The sequence below is a fragment of the Dipodomys spectabilis genome, unplaced genomic scaffold (assembly GCF_019054845.1).
Source record: "Dipodomys spectabilis isolate Male_0828 unplaced genomic scaffold, ASM1905484v1 ptg000145l, whole genome shotgun sequence".
Classification (NCBI taxonomy): Eukaryota; Metazoa; Chordata; class Mammalia; order Rodentia; family Heteromyidae; genus Dipodomys; species Dipodomys spectabilis.
Window position 1 is genome coordinate 25,600,077 of NW_024870822.1, and position 14,998 is coordinate 25,615,074.

The window sequence follows — 14,998 nt, forward strand, 5'->3', positions numbered from 1 at the left end:
AAGTACACGCTGCTTCACATTAAATTATTTATAGAAGTATAAGTTGTCTTCTTGTCTAGGTTAATCTTGATTCTTCATGAAACACATAAACCACCAACATTTGAGCATGTTATCCTTATAAAAATGTTTTTATTTCTGTCTATGCATCAATGAATATTTATAACACGACATTACATGAAATTACCTCCAATTATATAAAAATTATATAAAAATTACCTCCAAATTGCTAAATGAGCACCTATGTTTCTGAAATTTATATTACCTTGCTTTTGTAAAAATTAGTGTGAAAGCAATAGCATGTTACTTTATTCAAACGCCTGTTTTTCTTCCAGTGGATACCGTCTTCATTAGTGATGGGGACTGAAAACTATACATCTGTGACAGTTTTTGTTCTTTTGGGATTGACAGAGGACACTATGGCTTGTGCTATTCTATTTGTTGTGTTTTTGGGAGTTTATGTCATCACTTTACTGGGCAACATCAGCATAATCACATTAATCAGAAGCAGCCCGCAGCTTCATACTCCAATGTACCTGTTCCTCTGTCACTTGGCCTTTGTAGACATTGGGTACTCCTCTTCAGTCACCCCTGTCATGCTCATGGGCTTCCTTAGCAAAAGGACTTCCATCCCTGTGGCTGGCTGTGTAGCCCAGCTCTCCTCAGCGGTGACATTTGGCACAACTGAGTCCTTCTTGCTGGCTTCCATGGCTTATGATCGCTATGTGGCCATCTGCTCACCCCTGCTCTACTCCAGCCTCATGTCCCCCACTGTCTGCATTCTCCTAGTGGGGGCTTCCTATCTGGGCGGCAGTATGAATGGTTGGACTTTCGCTGGCTGTTTCTTAAATCTATCCTTCTGTGGACCAAATAAAGTCAATCACTTTTTCTGTGATTATTCTCCTCTGCTGAAGCTTTCCTGTGCTCATGGTTATGCTTCTGAAATAGTTCCTGCCATGTCTTCAGGCTCCATCATTGCTGTCACTGTGTTCATCATTGCCCTGTCTTATGTCTACATCCTTGTGTCGATCCTGAAGATGCGCTCCACGGAAGGCCGCCACAAGGCCTTCTCCACCTGCACCTCCCACCTCACTGCTGTCACCCTGTTCTTTGGGACTATTACATTCATCTATGTGATGCCCACGTCCAGCTACTCCACTGACCAGAACAAGGTGATATCTGTGATCTATACAGTAGTGATTCCTATGCTGAATCCCCTCATCTACAGCCTCAGGAACAAGGATGTTAAAGATGCCATGAAAAAATTATTGGCTAGAGCTCATTGGTAGTTCTGAAATGCCTCACTTAAATCATAAGCTGAATATCTGAAGTATTTGACTCATGTGAAATGTTGACTAGAGTTGTTCACCATAGGTCTTCTGTGACCTATTTTGATTTGTATTCCCAAACACCAGCAACTCTTCATTTATTTCTCAGGATATTAAATTGGGGTAAGACCATCCATCTTCTTAATGACTTCTTCTCTACATAAATTTTGCTGCTTCTATAGTTATAGAATAGTCTAAAAGTTGGATTTAACTGGGATTAAAATTCTGCCAGGTGCTGGGTGCCAGCGGCACATTCCTATAATGCTAGCTACTCAAGAGCCTTGTATCTGAGGTCACGGTTTGAAGCCAGCCTGGGGAAAGAATGTCCATGAAACTCTTAACTCCAATTAACCACAAAAGGCAGGAAGTAAAGTTGTCAGTTAATTTGTACAACACTATTTTTAATTGAAAAACCCTATGGAACAGTGCCCAGGCCCTGAGTTCAAGAAAAGCAAAAAAAAAAAGAAAGAAAGAAAGGTTTCTACCAGAGGATGAATAAACGGAAAGGGAAAAGTGTTTGGCAGTGTATGTGATGGAGTGTGAAATTTAGACTTACGCATAGAAATGTAAAAATGGAAAGTGAATGGTAAGTAGACAGTGGGATCAATAGATTTTTGTGTGTGATTAAACAACTATTTATTGAACTAAGGCTATGAATTTGTGTTCTTAGAAAAGCCCCAAATTAAATTTGTTATAAGATATGCACTCCATTCAACCCTTGTATGATGCTTGACTGAACCTTAGGCCCCTTTAATATCTGAGAGGCAAATGAACACTGAGATGGAGAATAAAGGTTCTTTATTAATTCATCCATCCCACATACATGAACTAAACATAAACAATGATATCAGGGGATAGATGTTAGGAAAGATAGTGGCTGTGTCCTGCTGTTCAAAAGGATGACATAGTGACATAATAGAAAAAAAATAAAATGATGTTATGGAGGCACATGATGAATGATCTTGTCAAGAAAAGCAACCATAGTAACTGAGCCCAAGATTTCTGTAGGAGCCTTGGATGGATATTTTCCACTTACATCTCTAGGTTAACTCTTCTTTAGACTTCCCCTCACCAAAATTGATGTGCATACAACCATGGCAGAGTGTCCAAACTGTGCACAGAGTATTTTAATCAGACTCTACCATGACTCCATTCCCCACAGGTTCAGCTCTTCATCCGGATTGATCCAGCTGTTGACTGCTTGGTTATGGTGTCAACAAAGAAATGACAGTTGAATGTGTATGGGCTGTTGTCCTACACAATTATAAATATAACTTAAACAAAACAGTAAACCAGAATTCATGGTTTCAGGGTTCAAAGGGTAGTGAAAGGAGTGGGTTATTTCAAACAAAATAACATAATATAGTAATTTTTTATTTGTGCTTTAATAAACTACTATAATTTAATGACTTTTAAAAATAAGCTTTTTATTGTGAAAATACTATACAGAGGGGTTACAGTTACATGAGCAAGGTAATGAGCACATTTCTTATCAAGCATTGTTGCCTCCTCCTTTGTTTTTCCCCTACTATCCCTTCCCTCCCACCTCCTCAACTATACACCTCCCACCCCCACCCAAATTGTGAAGTTCATTTTTCAACATAGCGTCTTGTTATTGTTCTGGAGATCCAAAATTCAGTACAGATGTTACCAGGCTAAAATCAAAGAGTTGGCAGAGTGGGTTTCTTTTGGGGACTTCAGGATAGAAGCCATTCCCTTACCGTTTCAAGATTCAATTTGTCTATATTTAAATGATTTGGAAACAGAAATAAGGACATTTTGCTATAATGTAAGTTGAATTTTGTTATGAATCATATGGCTACAGCAGTTTTGAGCACACCTAAAATGAAATTAAATTTAGTATCCAGGTTTTCATGTCACGTATGCTTATAAATAAATTGAGTTGACCAGAAGAGTTTATTTATAAATATGAACCCAATAGAGTTGATATATTATTTTCAATAACTTCAATAAAATCATAAATTTCTATGTCTTATAAACTTGTTCTAGGATATTTGAAACATAAACTATATTTGTTGTGCACACATCTGTGTGTATACAGTGCTTGGATACTACACACACACACACACACACACACACACACACACACACACATACACACATCTTTACACATACATTATCTACCCATTGGCTAAGCTAGTCATGAATATGTATATTTTCTCATATAACAAAGGAGCTAAGGCTAATTTAGGTTGTGACTTTACCATTCAAGGTGCCATATTGACTGTCAAGTTCTCATGATTGTAACTGACTTCACAGTGTCCTTGAACTGTGCCTCATGGCAGGGCATTCCTTCAGTGGATAGTCAGGTTCTTTTTTAAAATTTTTAATTTTTTTTGTCAAGGTGATATTCAGAAAGGTTACAGTTACATATGTAAGGCAGTGAATAAACATCTTGTCAAACATTGTTACCCCCTCTCTTGTTTTTCTCCCACTTTTCACCCCTCCAACCCACCCCCCAAGTTGTAAAGTTCATTTGCCACATATTGTCTTGTCAGTATCTCTGTTGCATTGGTTCACCCTTTGTCCTTTGTTCCTCTGTCTCACCATTTTGTTGTTGCCCTACCCTTCCCCAATTCAGGTAAACATATATACAATACTGAGGGTACCAAAATCAATGACAACAGGGGATAAACCAAAGGGGAAAAAATGAAAGAAAAAGAAAAAATCTTCACTCAGTACATCAAAAACAACAACAATAGGACAGTATATTGAAAACAAACTTTACAACCTCGGACCAGGGTGGGGGGTGGAATGGGAGGGGGAGAGGAAGAGTGGGGGAGGTGGGAGAGGGAAGAGATAGTAAGACAACAACAAGGAAGGGAAGGGATAGCAATGATCAACAAGCAATGTATTCATTGCCTTACTCATGTAACTGTAACCTCTCTGTACAGCATCTTAACAATAAAATAAAAATTAAAAAAACAACAACAATAAAGAAAAATCTCTTCTTTCCGTATCTTGGAGTTCATTTAGCTTAATATCATCTTATGTAGTCATACATACGTAAGTATAGAGCTATTGTGATCCTCTTCTAGGACTGTCCTAGACATACACTAATCATTACAGATGAGGTAAATCATGGAGTCTATGTTTCTTTGGGTCTAGCTTGCATCATTTAATATGATTTTTTCCAAGTCTCCATTTCCTTACAAATGTGATGATGCCATTCTTTCTGATAGAATCATAGAACTCCATTTTGTATATACCACATTTTCTTGAACCATCCATCTAGTGAGGGGCATCTGGTTCCATATCTTAGATATGGTTAAATAATACTGCAATGAACATGGTTGTGTTGGTAGCTTTAGTATGGTCTAGTTTGTGGTCATTTGGGTAAATGCCCAGGAGTGGGATTGATGGGTCGTAGGGGAGCACTATGTTTAGTCTTTTGAGGAACATCCATAGTGCTTTCCAGAGTGGTTGAACAAGTTTGTACTCTCATCAACAGTGTAGACAGTATAGTAGAGTTCCCTTTAGGCCACATCCCCATCAGCAACAGTTATTACTAGTTTTCTAGATAATGGCCATTCTAACTGGGGTGAGGTAGAATCTCAATGTTGTTTTGATTTGCATTGCATTTCTTTTATAGCCAGAGATGTTGAACATTTCTTCATTTATCTATTGGCCATTCTTATTTCTTCTTCAGAAAAGTCTCTCTTTAAGTCTTTAGTCCACTTGTTAATGGGACAGTTATTCCTTTCAGGACTTGTTTTTGAGGATCTAATTTTTTGAGCTCTAAGTATATATTAGACTTAAGAGAAAGAAATTACCAGAGACATGGAAGGATGCCATACAGGAATCAGAATTATTTTTATAGATGTGCCGGTACTCAGGGCCTTGGCACTGAACCTTAACTTTCCTCACTCAAGGCTGGTTATCTACCAATGCTGCCATACCTCTACTTGTAGCTTTTGGGTGGTAATTGGAGAAAACAGTTTCACACACTTTTCTGGTCTTGAACCTCAGTTCTCAGATCTCAGCCTCCTGAGTAGCTAGGCTTACAGGTATAAGCTGCCAATGCTCACCAGTGATCCAATTCTTGAAATGATGAAACCAAATAACTAGAGAACATATTCAATGATCTCTCTTGAGATAAGATGAAAATTAGCAGAAGAGGGAAGTTCTTGTGCTTTTCTTTTATTGATGGTTATAGATGGGTCACAGGAGCAATCTTTGTGACACAAGCATGTTGTATCTTGACCATATCACCGTACTGCATCTACATACTAGTTGGGATGTTGTACCACTATTTGGTAAAATGTCACTATTAGGAGAAATTGGATAAGTACCATAGAATTTATCTGTCTTGTTATTGTTTCTTTGAACTGCATGTGGATCTACATCTATTTTAAAAATCTAAAGCTTAATTAAAACAACAACCCCCTTTTTAATTAAAATTGTTTCTTTACAGTGTACCCTGGTTTACTCTCATGAGTTTTAATAAAATGATTTTAGTAATCCATAAAGCTTTGCTGCAGTGAATTCATAGGTGTCATGAGACAAACATATTTCTATGACTTATGCATCTGTAATGTGCACCCTCCTAATGGATTTTCAGTGAAATTTGCACAAATAAGTAATTCTCTCAAGAGGCTATATCCCCAAAGATTCTATTCTCATAAATACAGTCATGCTTTTCCTATACAGCTCCTTGGCATATGTTTTTATCATTGACATATATAGATACAGGTAATGTTTTCTTTCTTTTCTTTTAATATAAGGATTCTGTTTTTCATTTTTATTAGAAGTTAAGGATTTTTTTGGGGGGTGGGGTTTTGGTTGTGGGGCCTGAGCTCTGGGCCTGGGCGCTGTCCCTCAGCTCTTCAGCTCAAGGCTAGCGTTCTACCACTTGAGCCACAGCAACACTTGCGGCTTTTTTTCTTTTTGCGTATGTGGTGCTGAGGAATCGAACCCAGGGCCTCATGCATGCAAGGCAAGCGCTCTACCACTGAGCCACCTTCCTATCCCCAGAAATTAAGGTTTTGTAATTTTAAGGTATTAATAGTTTGTTTCCTATCCTGTGTTTTTCTTTATTAGTCATGGTACTTGTTCAGCATAAGCATCTTGTAAATTCTTTTTCTGTGAAACAAAACATGATGGGTATTTAATAGATCACATAAATTGGGCAAGATTCCATAGATGGTCAGTGAGACTCTGGAACTTGACCATAGGCCTCTTTGGCTTCAGAAGTTATAGTATTTGTGCTCAACATGTTGCTTCTACACCATAATGACCTTCCTATTGTAGGGGAGTGTATGGTTTTGTTTCATATGCATTTATATTCATTAAATGGTATGTTTATATTCTTTTAAATTCAATTTTGAGTCTTGATAAGATATTATTTCTGTGCTGTGCCAAGGTAAGAAAAGTAGAACTTTTGAGTTCAGGCACATAAATGTATCATGTTCAGAATAGTGGCTTGCTATTGTTCAGCTAATTAAATATAACAACATTTATTTCTGTTAATTATTAAAAGTCTAACAATGTGTCTGGATGAGTCAGTATCAGTGTGCGTGTACAGTGTGTTCTTGTGTGTATATGTGTGAATGTGTTGTATTTTTTATTGTGCGTGTGTATGTATATGTATATGCAATTGAGTATAGTCTGCTTGACACTGAATGCTTGTAAGTTATTCTCTTGTCTTGGTTAATCTTGATTTTTCATGAAACACATAAACCATCACTGTGGTGAATACAAGATTTGAGTGTGTTAAGCTTAAAATATATTTTTCTTTTTTTCCATACTTCTGGCCATGTATCAATAAACATTTATATCAAGACATGACATGGACTATTATATTAAAAAAATCTTCCCCATTGTCCAAATATGTGCCTATGTTTCTGTAATTTATATTATAGAGTTACTATAGAAAATAAGTGTGCAAGCAATAGTACATTATTTCATTCTTTTTTATGACTGTGTACATTTTTTATTGTGAAAATACCATACAGAGGAGTTACAATTACATGGGCAAGGTAATGAGTACTTTTCTTAACAAGCATTGTTGCCTATTATTTTATTCTAACACCTGTTTTTCTTTCAGTAGATGTAATCTTCATTAACGATGGGGACTGAAAACTATACATCTGTGACAGTTTTTGTTCTTTTGGGATTGACAGAGGACACTACTGCTGGTGCTATTCTATTTATTGTGTTTTTGGGAGTTTATGTCATCACTTTACTGGGCAACATCAGCATAATCACATTAATCAGAAGCAGCCCGCAGCTTCATACTCCAATGTACCTGTTCCTCTGTCACTTGGCCTTTGTAGACATTGGGTACTCCTCTTCAGTCACCCCTGTCATGCTCATGGGCTTCCTTAGCAAAAGGACTTCCATCCCTGTGGCTGGCTGTGTAGCCCAGCTCTCCTCAGTGGTGACATTTGGCACAACTGAGTGCTTCCTGTTGGCTTCCATGGCTTATGATCGCTATGTGGCCATCTGCTCACCCCTGCTCTACTCCAGCCTCATGTCCCCCTCTGTCTGCATTCTCCTAGTGGGGGCTTCCTATCTGGGAGGATGTGTGAATGCTTGGACATTCACTGGCTGTTTGTTAAATCTATCCTTCTGTGGACCAAATAAAGTCAATCACTTTTTCTGTGATTATTCTCCTCTGCTGAAGCTTTCCTGTGCTCATGGTTATGCTTCTGAAATAGTTCCTGCCATGTCTTCAGGCTCCATCATTGCCGTCACTGTGTTCATCATTGCCCTGTCTTATGTCTACATCCTTGTGTCGATCCTGAAGATGCGCTCCACGGAAGGCCGCCACAAGGCCTTCTCCACCTGCACCTCCCACCTCACTGCTGTCACCCTATTCTTTGGGACTATTACATTCATCTATGTGATGCCCAAGTCCAGCTACTCCACTGACCAGAACAAGGTGATATCTGTGATCTATACAGTAGTGATTCCCATGCTGAATCCCCTCATCTACAGCCTCAGGAACAAGGATGTTAAAGATGCCATGAAAAAATTATTGGTTAGAGCTCATTGGTAGTTCTGAAATGCCTCACTTTAATCATAAGCTGAATATAATAAGTATTTGACTCATGTGAAATCTTGACCTGAGTTTTTTGCCACAGGTTTCCTATGACCTATTCTGATTCCCAAACACCAGCAACTCTTCATTTATTTCTCAGGATATTAATATTGCATAAAATTCATCATCAAACTTCATCATGCTTGTGTCTTGCCCTCTACATGAATTTATTCATTTGCATAGTTACAGAGAAACTGAAGAGTTGGATTTAACTAAGATTAAGATTCTGTCAGGTGTTAGGCACCGATGGCCCATGCCTGTATCGCTAGCTTCTCAGGAGGCTGAGATATGAGGGTTGTTATTTGAAGCCAGCCTGGGGAAGGAAAAGTCTGTGAAAATCTTATATACAATTACCCATCAAAAAGCCAGTCCTAAGTTGTAAAGCACCAGTACTTGAACTAAGGAAGACTGCCCAGGCCTTGAGTTCAAGAAAAAGGAAAAGAAAGGATTCTGCCAGAGGATAAAGATAAAAGGAAAGAATAAGGGGTTTGGAAGTATATGGGAATGATCATTATGATTGAGTGTGAAATTTAGTCTTATACATAGGAATGTAGAAACATAAAAAGAATGGTAAGTAGACAGTGGGATCAATATATTTCTGTATGTGATTAAATAATAATTTTTTAACTGGGGTCGCTAAAGCTATGAATTCAGTTTCTTTTTATTTATTTATTTATTATTGTGAAAATACCATACAGAGGTGTTACAATTACATGGGCAAGGTAATGAGTACATTTCCTATCAAGCATTGTTGCCTCCTCCTTTATTTCCCCTTCCCATCCCTTCCCATCTCCCACCCCCCTCCCTATCCCTCCATCCCTAAGCCACCCCCTCACCCCCAACCCCTATTGCCAAAGTTGTAAAGTTTGTTTTTCAATATAACGACTTGTATATCTCATTGTTGCAATGGGTCAACCTGTATCCCTATTTAAACAATTTGTTTTTTCCCTTTCCCTCCACAAATTATACCAACATCAAATACAGTGAAAGCAGGGATTATACCATAGGAGAGGCACATTCAAAGCATCAAAGAAATCATCTTATAAATACATTAGAAACAATCGCAAGAAAGAAAAGTCATTTGAATACTTATCTTGGGGTTCATTTACCTACCTGAATTCAGTTTCTTACAGATGTCCCAAATTAAATGTTTTATTAGGTACTCACTCCATTCTAATTTGTTTTTAGTACTCTCATTCTATGCTTGACTGAACCTTAGGTTCCTTTGATATCTGAGAGACAGATGAACACTGAGATGGAGAATAAAGGCTCATTATTCATCCATCCATCCATTATCTAATATACATGAACTAAGCATAAACAATGATATAAAGGGATAGATGTTAGGGAAGTGATTGACTATAACCTGGTGTTCAAAGGGATGACATAAAAGAATGAGTGGGAAAAAATATAAGCACTGAAATGTAGATATCCAGACAACACTATGGAGGCACTAATGATGAATGATCTTGTCTGAAAAGCAATCCTATTAGCAGACTCCAAGCATTCTGTAGAGGTCTTGAGTGGGGTATTTTCCACTTGCATCTCTAGGTTAATTCTTCTTTAGACTGCCCCTCACCAAAATTGATGTGTATACCACCATGGCAGAGTGTCCAAACTGTCAGCAGAATATTTCAGTGAGATCCTACCATGATTCCATTCTCCACAGGTCCAAGTAGTCATCTGATAACAAGCTGATCTAGCCTGTTGATTGCTAGATATGACATCAACTGAGAGATGACAGTTGCATGTTGTATGAGTTGTTGTTCTACAGAATTATAAATATATCTTGAACAAAGCTCAACCAAAGTTCATGGTTTCAGGTTCCAAAGGGTAGAGGAAGGAGTGGATTGTTTAAAACTAAATAATGAAATATAGTAATTTTCTATTGGTGCTTTAATAGTCTAGTATAATTCAATGACTTGTAATAATAGTAACATATTACCTTATTGTTCTGGAGATACAAAATTCAATAGATCTTACTAGGATAAAATCAAGGCATTCGCAAGGTGGGTTCCTTCTGGGGACTTTAGGAGAGAAGACCTTTCCTTGCCTTTTCAAGACTTTAAAGCCAACAATGTTGATTGGTTTGAGTTTTTCTTTATTTTCAAACCCAGAAAAGTCATCTTCTTTTGATTGACACTTTCCATCAGCCTCTTCCACTTTTAAGGGCACTGTGATTATATTGGGTCCATGTAGATAATATATATTTTTCAGTTGAATGGAAATCATAATCTCATCTGTAAACTTAATCCCTGTCTCCTAGTAAAGTAGCACGTTTTCAGTTAATGGACATAGTTGGAAATCTTTGGAGAGAGATATAATTATGATTATCAATTTCACTAAAGGACATTTTACGTGTGTGTGCACGCACGTGCGTGCACTATACCAATCCTGGGTGCTTTAACTCAGGGTCTGGACACTGTCCCTGACCTTTTTTGCTCTACCACTTGAGCCACAGCTTGACTTCTGGATTCTCAGTGGCTAATTGGAGATAAGACTTTCATGGCCTTTCCTACCCCCGGCTGGCTTCAACTCGCAACCTCACAACTCAGTCTGCTGAGTAGCTAAGATGATAGGTGTGATCCAAGTCATGCCTGGCAGGACATTTTACCTTCTAGAGATTGTGATTTTTGTCTATTTATTTCTGCCACTTATTAGTAATTAAAGATAAGCAATAGTTACGCATTTTACTTAAAATTTATTCAACATAAAATGCACAAATCTTAAGTGCATAAGTTTTAACTCCTAAAAAACCTGTAGACACCTATGTTTGTCAGGCATCTACCATGATGAAGAATATTACTATCCACTGAGAAATTTCCCTAAAGTTTTTCTAGTTCTATTTGCTCAATCACATCCTACAGAGACAGGCATTAATTCAATTTTCCACTACGAGTCAGTCAGTGTGTCTTTTTTATGGTAGCACTTCTCTCAGCCAGCATATTTTTAAAATTTATATTTTCATTATCTTTAAGTACTTATACATAGGAGTTGCCATTTAACAAGCAGTTTATGAATACAATGCATCTTGATCAAATGCCACTCTTCCATTATTCTCTTCTTGCTCTTTTCTACCTACCCCTTCCTTCACTCTTCCTAATTTTTTTAGGATATATATTGGACTGAACTATATTCTCCTCTTCTTTTCCTCTTCATGTGCCTACCCTTTATCCCTTGGTTCCACCCCCCCCCCCTTCAAGTACCCACTTCTCGGTGTTTTATTTAGCTGAATGTTGACTTTGCCTTTCTATTTGAGTTCTCCTTTGAACCTATTGTATTTCAGTTAATATATTTGTATGTACATGCAAACCACCCAACATGTTTACTTATTAATTTATAAGCTAAATTTAGGTTCCACATATAAGGGAAACCTGTATACTTTATCTCTCTGGTCCTGGCTTTTGAAATCAGTACAAATTGTGATATGCTTTGATAACTTACTACCTTTTGTGGCTGAATTGTATTTCATTCTGTGAATATAACCTGAGTGTGTTGCCATCCTTTGATGAATGAAAATTTATTTTGTGACTAAAAGCAAAGCTGGCATTAGAGTAGAGATGAATGAAAAAAATCAGCAAAGAATGTCAATAAACCTGAAGGTGTTTCTTTGAGATGACCAACAAAAATGTCTAAATCTAAAGCTAGATTTGTGTGTGTGCTTTATCCTTTTCTTAATTGCAACAATCTTCCCCCCTCTACTATTTTTTTCTTTCATCCTTTCTTCTTTTTCAGAATATGTTTTTCTTTTGAGAAGGGAACTGATGTTATGACAATATAATGTTTCAAAATCGGGGCTGGGAAAGGTGGCTCAGTGGTAGAGTGCTTGCCATTCATGCAAGAGGCCCTGGGTTCGATTCCTTAGCACCCCATAAGCAAAAAGAAAAAAAGCTGGAAGTGGTGCTGTGGCTCAGGTGGTAGAGCACTATCCTTGAGCTGAAGAGCTGAGGGACAGCCCCCAGGCCCAGAATTCAGGCCTCACGACCGGACCCAAAAAATTAATAAAAAATAATGTTTCAAAATCATGTTTTGATATGTTTATTATATACATTTATACGTGAGCTTCTGTACTGATGTACATGCATATACATGTAGATATGCAAATGGATTCATAGTGACATTTCATCTGGGTTTGTGACAGAAAAAGAGTGGGATTAGGATGTATAAGGCAATGGGAAAGCACTAATTGAACGCCAAGTCATGATTTTTATTGAAAGTCCTTCATTTTTCCACATTTATTTAACAACACTGTGAATTTTTTTTTAAAAATGATCTAGGCTCTTTTATTTACTATCTAAGGGGAGGAAACCTATTTACACTGCCCAGGACTTTCCTGAGTGCTGTCTGCATTTCTTTGTTTCGTAGACTGTAAACAATGGGGTTAAGCAGAGGCGTCAGCACGGTATATGTGACAGCCATTAGTGTATCTCCCCTGAATGAGTTACTATTCTTGGGCCTCAGATAGATAAAGCAAGCAAATCCATAATGGATGAACACCACGGTCAAGTGAGAAGAACAAGTTGAGAATGTCTTATACCTTCCCTTGGTAGATGGCATCTTCATGACAATGGCCACAATGAAGACATAAGAAGTCATAATGAGAATGAAGCTTCCCACTAACACAAAGACAGTAAAGGCAAGGAGAATAATCTTCTGAAAAGAAGTGTTATTACAGGCCAGGGAGACCACAGGTGCGATATCACAGAAAAAGTGCTGAATGATGTTGGAATTACAAAAAGACAAATTGAATACAATGAGGACGATGCAAAAAGAAACAAAGAACCCAACCACACAAGAAGCCGCCATGAGCTGGGAGCAGATCTTCTTTGACATCAGGATGGGGTACTTCAGGGGCTTGTGGATGGCAGTGTAACGGTCATAGGACATAGCAGACAGGATGAAACAGTTGTTTCCCGCAAAGCCAAAGAAGAAAAACATCTGTGTGGCACACTCAGGGAGAGAAATGGTCTTGCTCTCTGAGAACAAGTCCACTAATGTGCGAGGCAGAATTACCATCGTGGTGCAGGATTCTGACAAGGACAGGCCAAACAAGAAAAAGTACATGGGGGTGTGAAGGTTGTGGCTGAGCTTGATGGCTACCATTATGGACACATTTGCCACTAAGATGGTCAGATGGGAGATGAAAATCACAACAAAGAGTAGATCCTGCAGTTCTGGGAAGCCGGAAAATCCCCAGAGAAGGAATGTGCTCACTGTGGTAAGATTGTCCATTCCCCTGGTGGAACAAATTCACCACACAGGTGTAGATGTGTTTGAGGTTATGCTGAAATGATTGCAAAGTTGTGTGACATCAGACTTAGTGTAATGCAGGGCTCCTGGGCCAGGGCAAGCCAAGTCTTAAAGAGAATCCTGCAAAGGGAAAGTCCAATGTGTTTCTGTAGTCACTGTCAGAACGAAGAATGGCAAGGAGAAAGATTCTAGTAGATGAATTTGTAAATGACACATGGAGATTCAAATATCTTTTGGAAACTTTTTACTTGGTACCCTTTTATCTCCTCTATCTGCCTTATGAGAGAGAGAAATGTGGCAAAAGTACGTGGCTTCTGACCCACAGGAATATAACTAATAACCAACAAAATCTGGCATACAGAAGGGCTTTACAATGTTGACTGACTCTCTAACAATTGAAAGAGATCTGGGAAAGTTTTCATATAATTTCTAAACACTCTTTCAAAATCATTTTATAAAAATCAAACAAGTGGTAGATGCAGGTGACTCACACCTGTAATCCTAGCTATTCTTACCATCCCAGGCAGGAAAGTCTATGATAATTTTATTTCCAATTAACCACCAATAAGATTGAATTAGAGTTGTGGCTCAAGTGACAGTGTACCAGCCTTGAACAAAAAAGCTAAAGGACAGCACTTAGGCCCTGAGTTCATTCCTCAGTACTAGCACACACACAGAAATCAAATAAATAACAACAAAATATCATGTTATGTGGTTGAGTGTAACAATTGTATGACTGAATGTTGTATCAATAAACAGATCTTGTAAGTAAAATTTATACTGGATTCAAATATAAAACAACCACAGAAATCTTTCCTGTCTAAATGTAGCCTAAGTCTGAGGTTCATGGAGAGATTAATCTAGTCTCAGATTATAGACTTGTGTCTTGATGTCCTTATTAATTCTTGAGTGTTCAGGAAAACTTTCAGACTATTTACTAATTAATGTTACTAGTGGTAAAGGGTGCTTTGAAGCAGAGCTGTGATAAGAATTAACTTAAGTCATATTTATATTTCCATCAAGTCCTAATGTACTTACTTTGTGAGATAGCACAAAAATAACTAGAATATTTTGCATACAATATGTAGTTCAAGCTCAAGCATATTGGAAGACTCTGTAGGAAGGAAGGAAGGAAGGAAGGAAGGAAAGAAGGAAGGGAGGGAGAAAGGAAGGAAGGAAGGAAGGAAGGAAGGGAGGGAGGAAGGAAAGAAGGAAGGAAGGAGGGAGGAATAAGAGAGAAAAGAAAAAGAGAAGTGAAAGAAGGAAGAAAGGACAGAAAAAGAAAGGAGCAAGAAAGAGAGCAAGGAAAGAAAGTAGAAAAGGAAGAAGGAATAAAAGAATATATACTTTTAATTGAATA

At 37.9% G+C, this 14,998-nt stretch overlaps 3 protein-coding genes across 3 annotated transcripts; 2 read left to right on the forward strand and 1 right to left on the reverse strand.

Annotated features, from left to right (window-relative positions):
* The first annotated feature begins 353 nt into the window (after positions 1–353).
* Positions 354–1,286, forward strand: LOC122117825 (olfactory receptor 480-like). The gene has a single exon (XM_042691682.1). It carries the CDS (start codon positions 354–356, stop codon positions 1,284–1,286), a length of 933 nt encoding a protein of 310 aa, XP_042547616.1.
* A 6,127-nt stretch (positions 1,287–7,413) lies between these two features.
* LOC122117826 (olfactory receptor 508-like) lies at positions 7,414–8,346 on the forward strand. The gene has a single exon (XM_042691684.1). It carries the CDS (start codon positions 7,414–7,416, stop codon positions 8,344–8,346), a length of 933 nt encoding a protein of 310 aa, XP_042547618.1.
* Positions 8,347–12,678: 4,332 nt separating this feature from the next.
* Positions 12,679–13,620, reverse strand: LOC122117899 (olfactory receptor 10T2-like). The gene has a single exon (XM_042691767.1). It carries the CDS (start codon positions 13,618–13,620, stop codon positions 12,679–12,681), a length of 942 nt encoding a protein of 313 aa, XP_042547701.1.
* Between the last annotated feature and the right edge of the window lie 1,378 nt (positions 13,621–14,998).

Excerpts from the sequence above, each read along its gene's own strand:
- LOC122117825 (XM_042691682.1), top strand. The coding sequence starts at position 354 with ATGGGGACTGAAAACTATACATCTGTGACAGTTTTTGTTCTTTTGGGA.
- LOC122117826 (XM_042691684.1), top strand. The coding sequence starts at position 7,414 with ATGGGGACTGAAAACTATACATCTGTGACAGTTTTTGTTCTTTTGGGA.
- LOC122117899 (XM_042691767.1), bottom strand. The coding sequence starts at position 13,620 with ATGGACAATCTTACCACAGTGAGCACATTCCTTCTCTGGGGATTTTCC.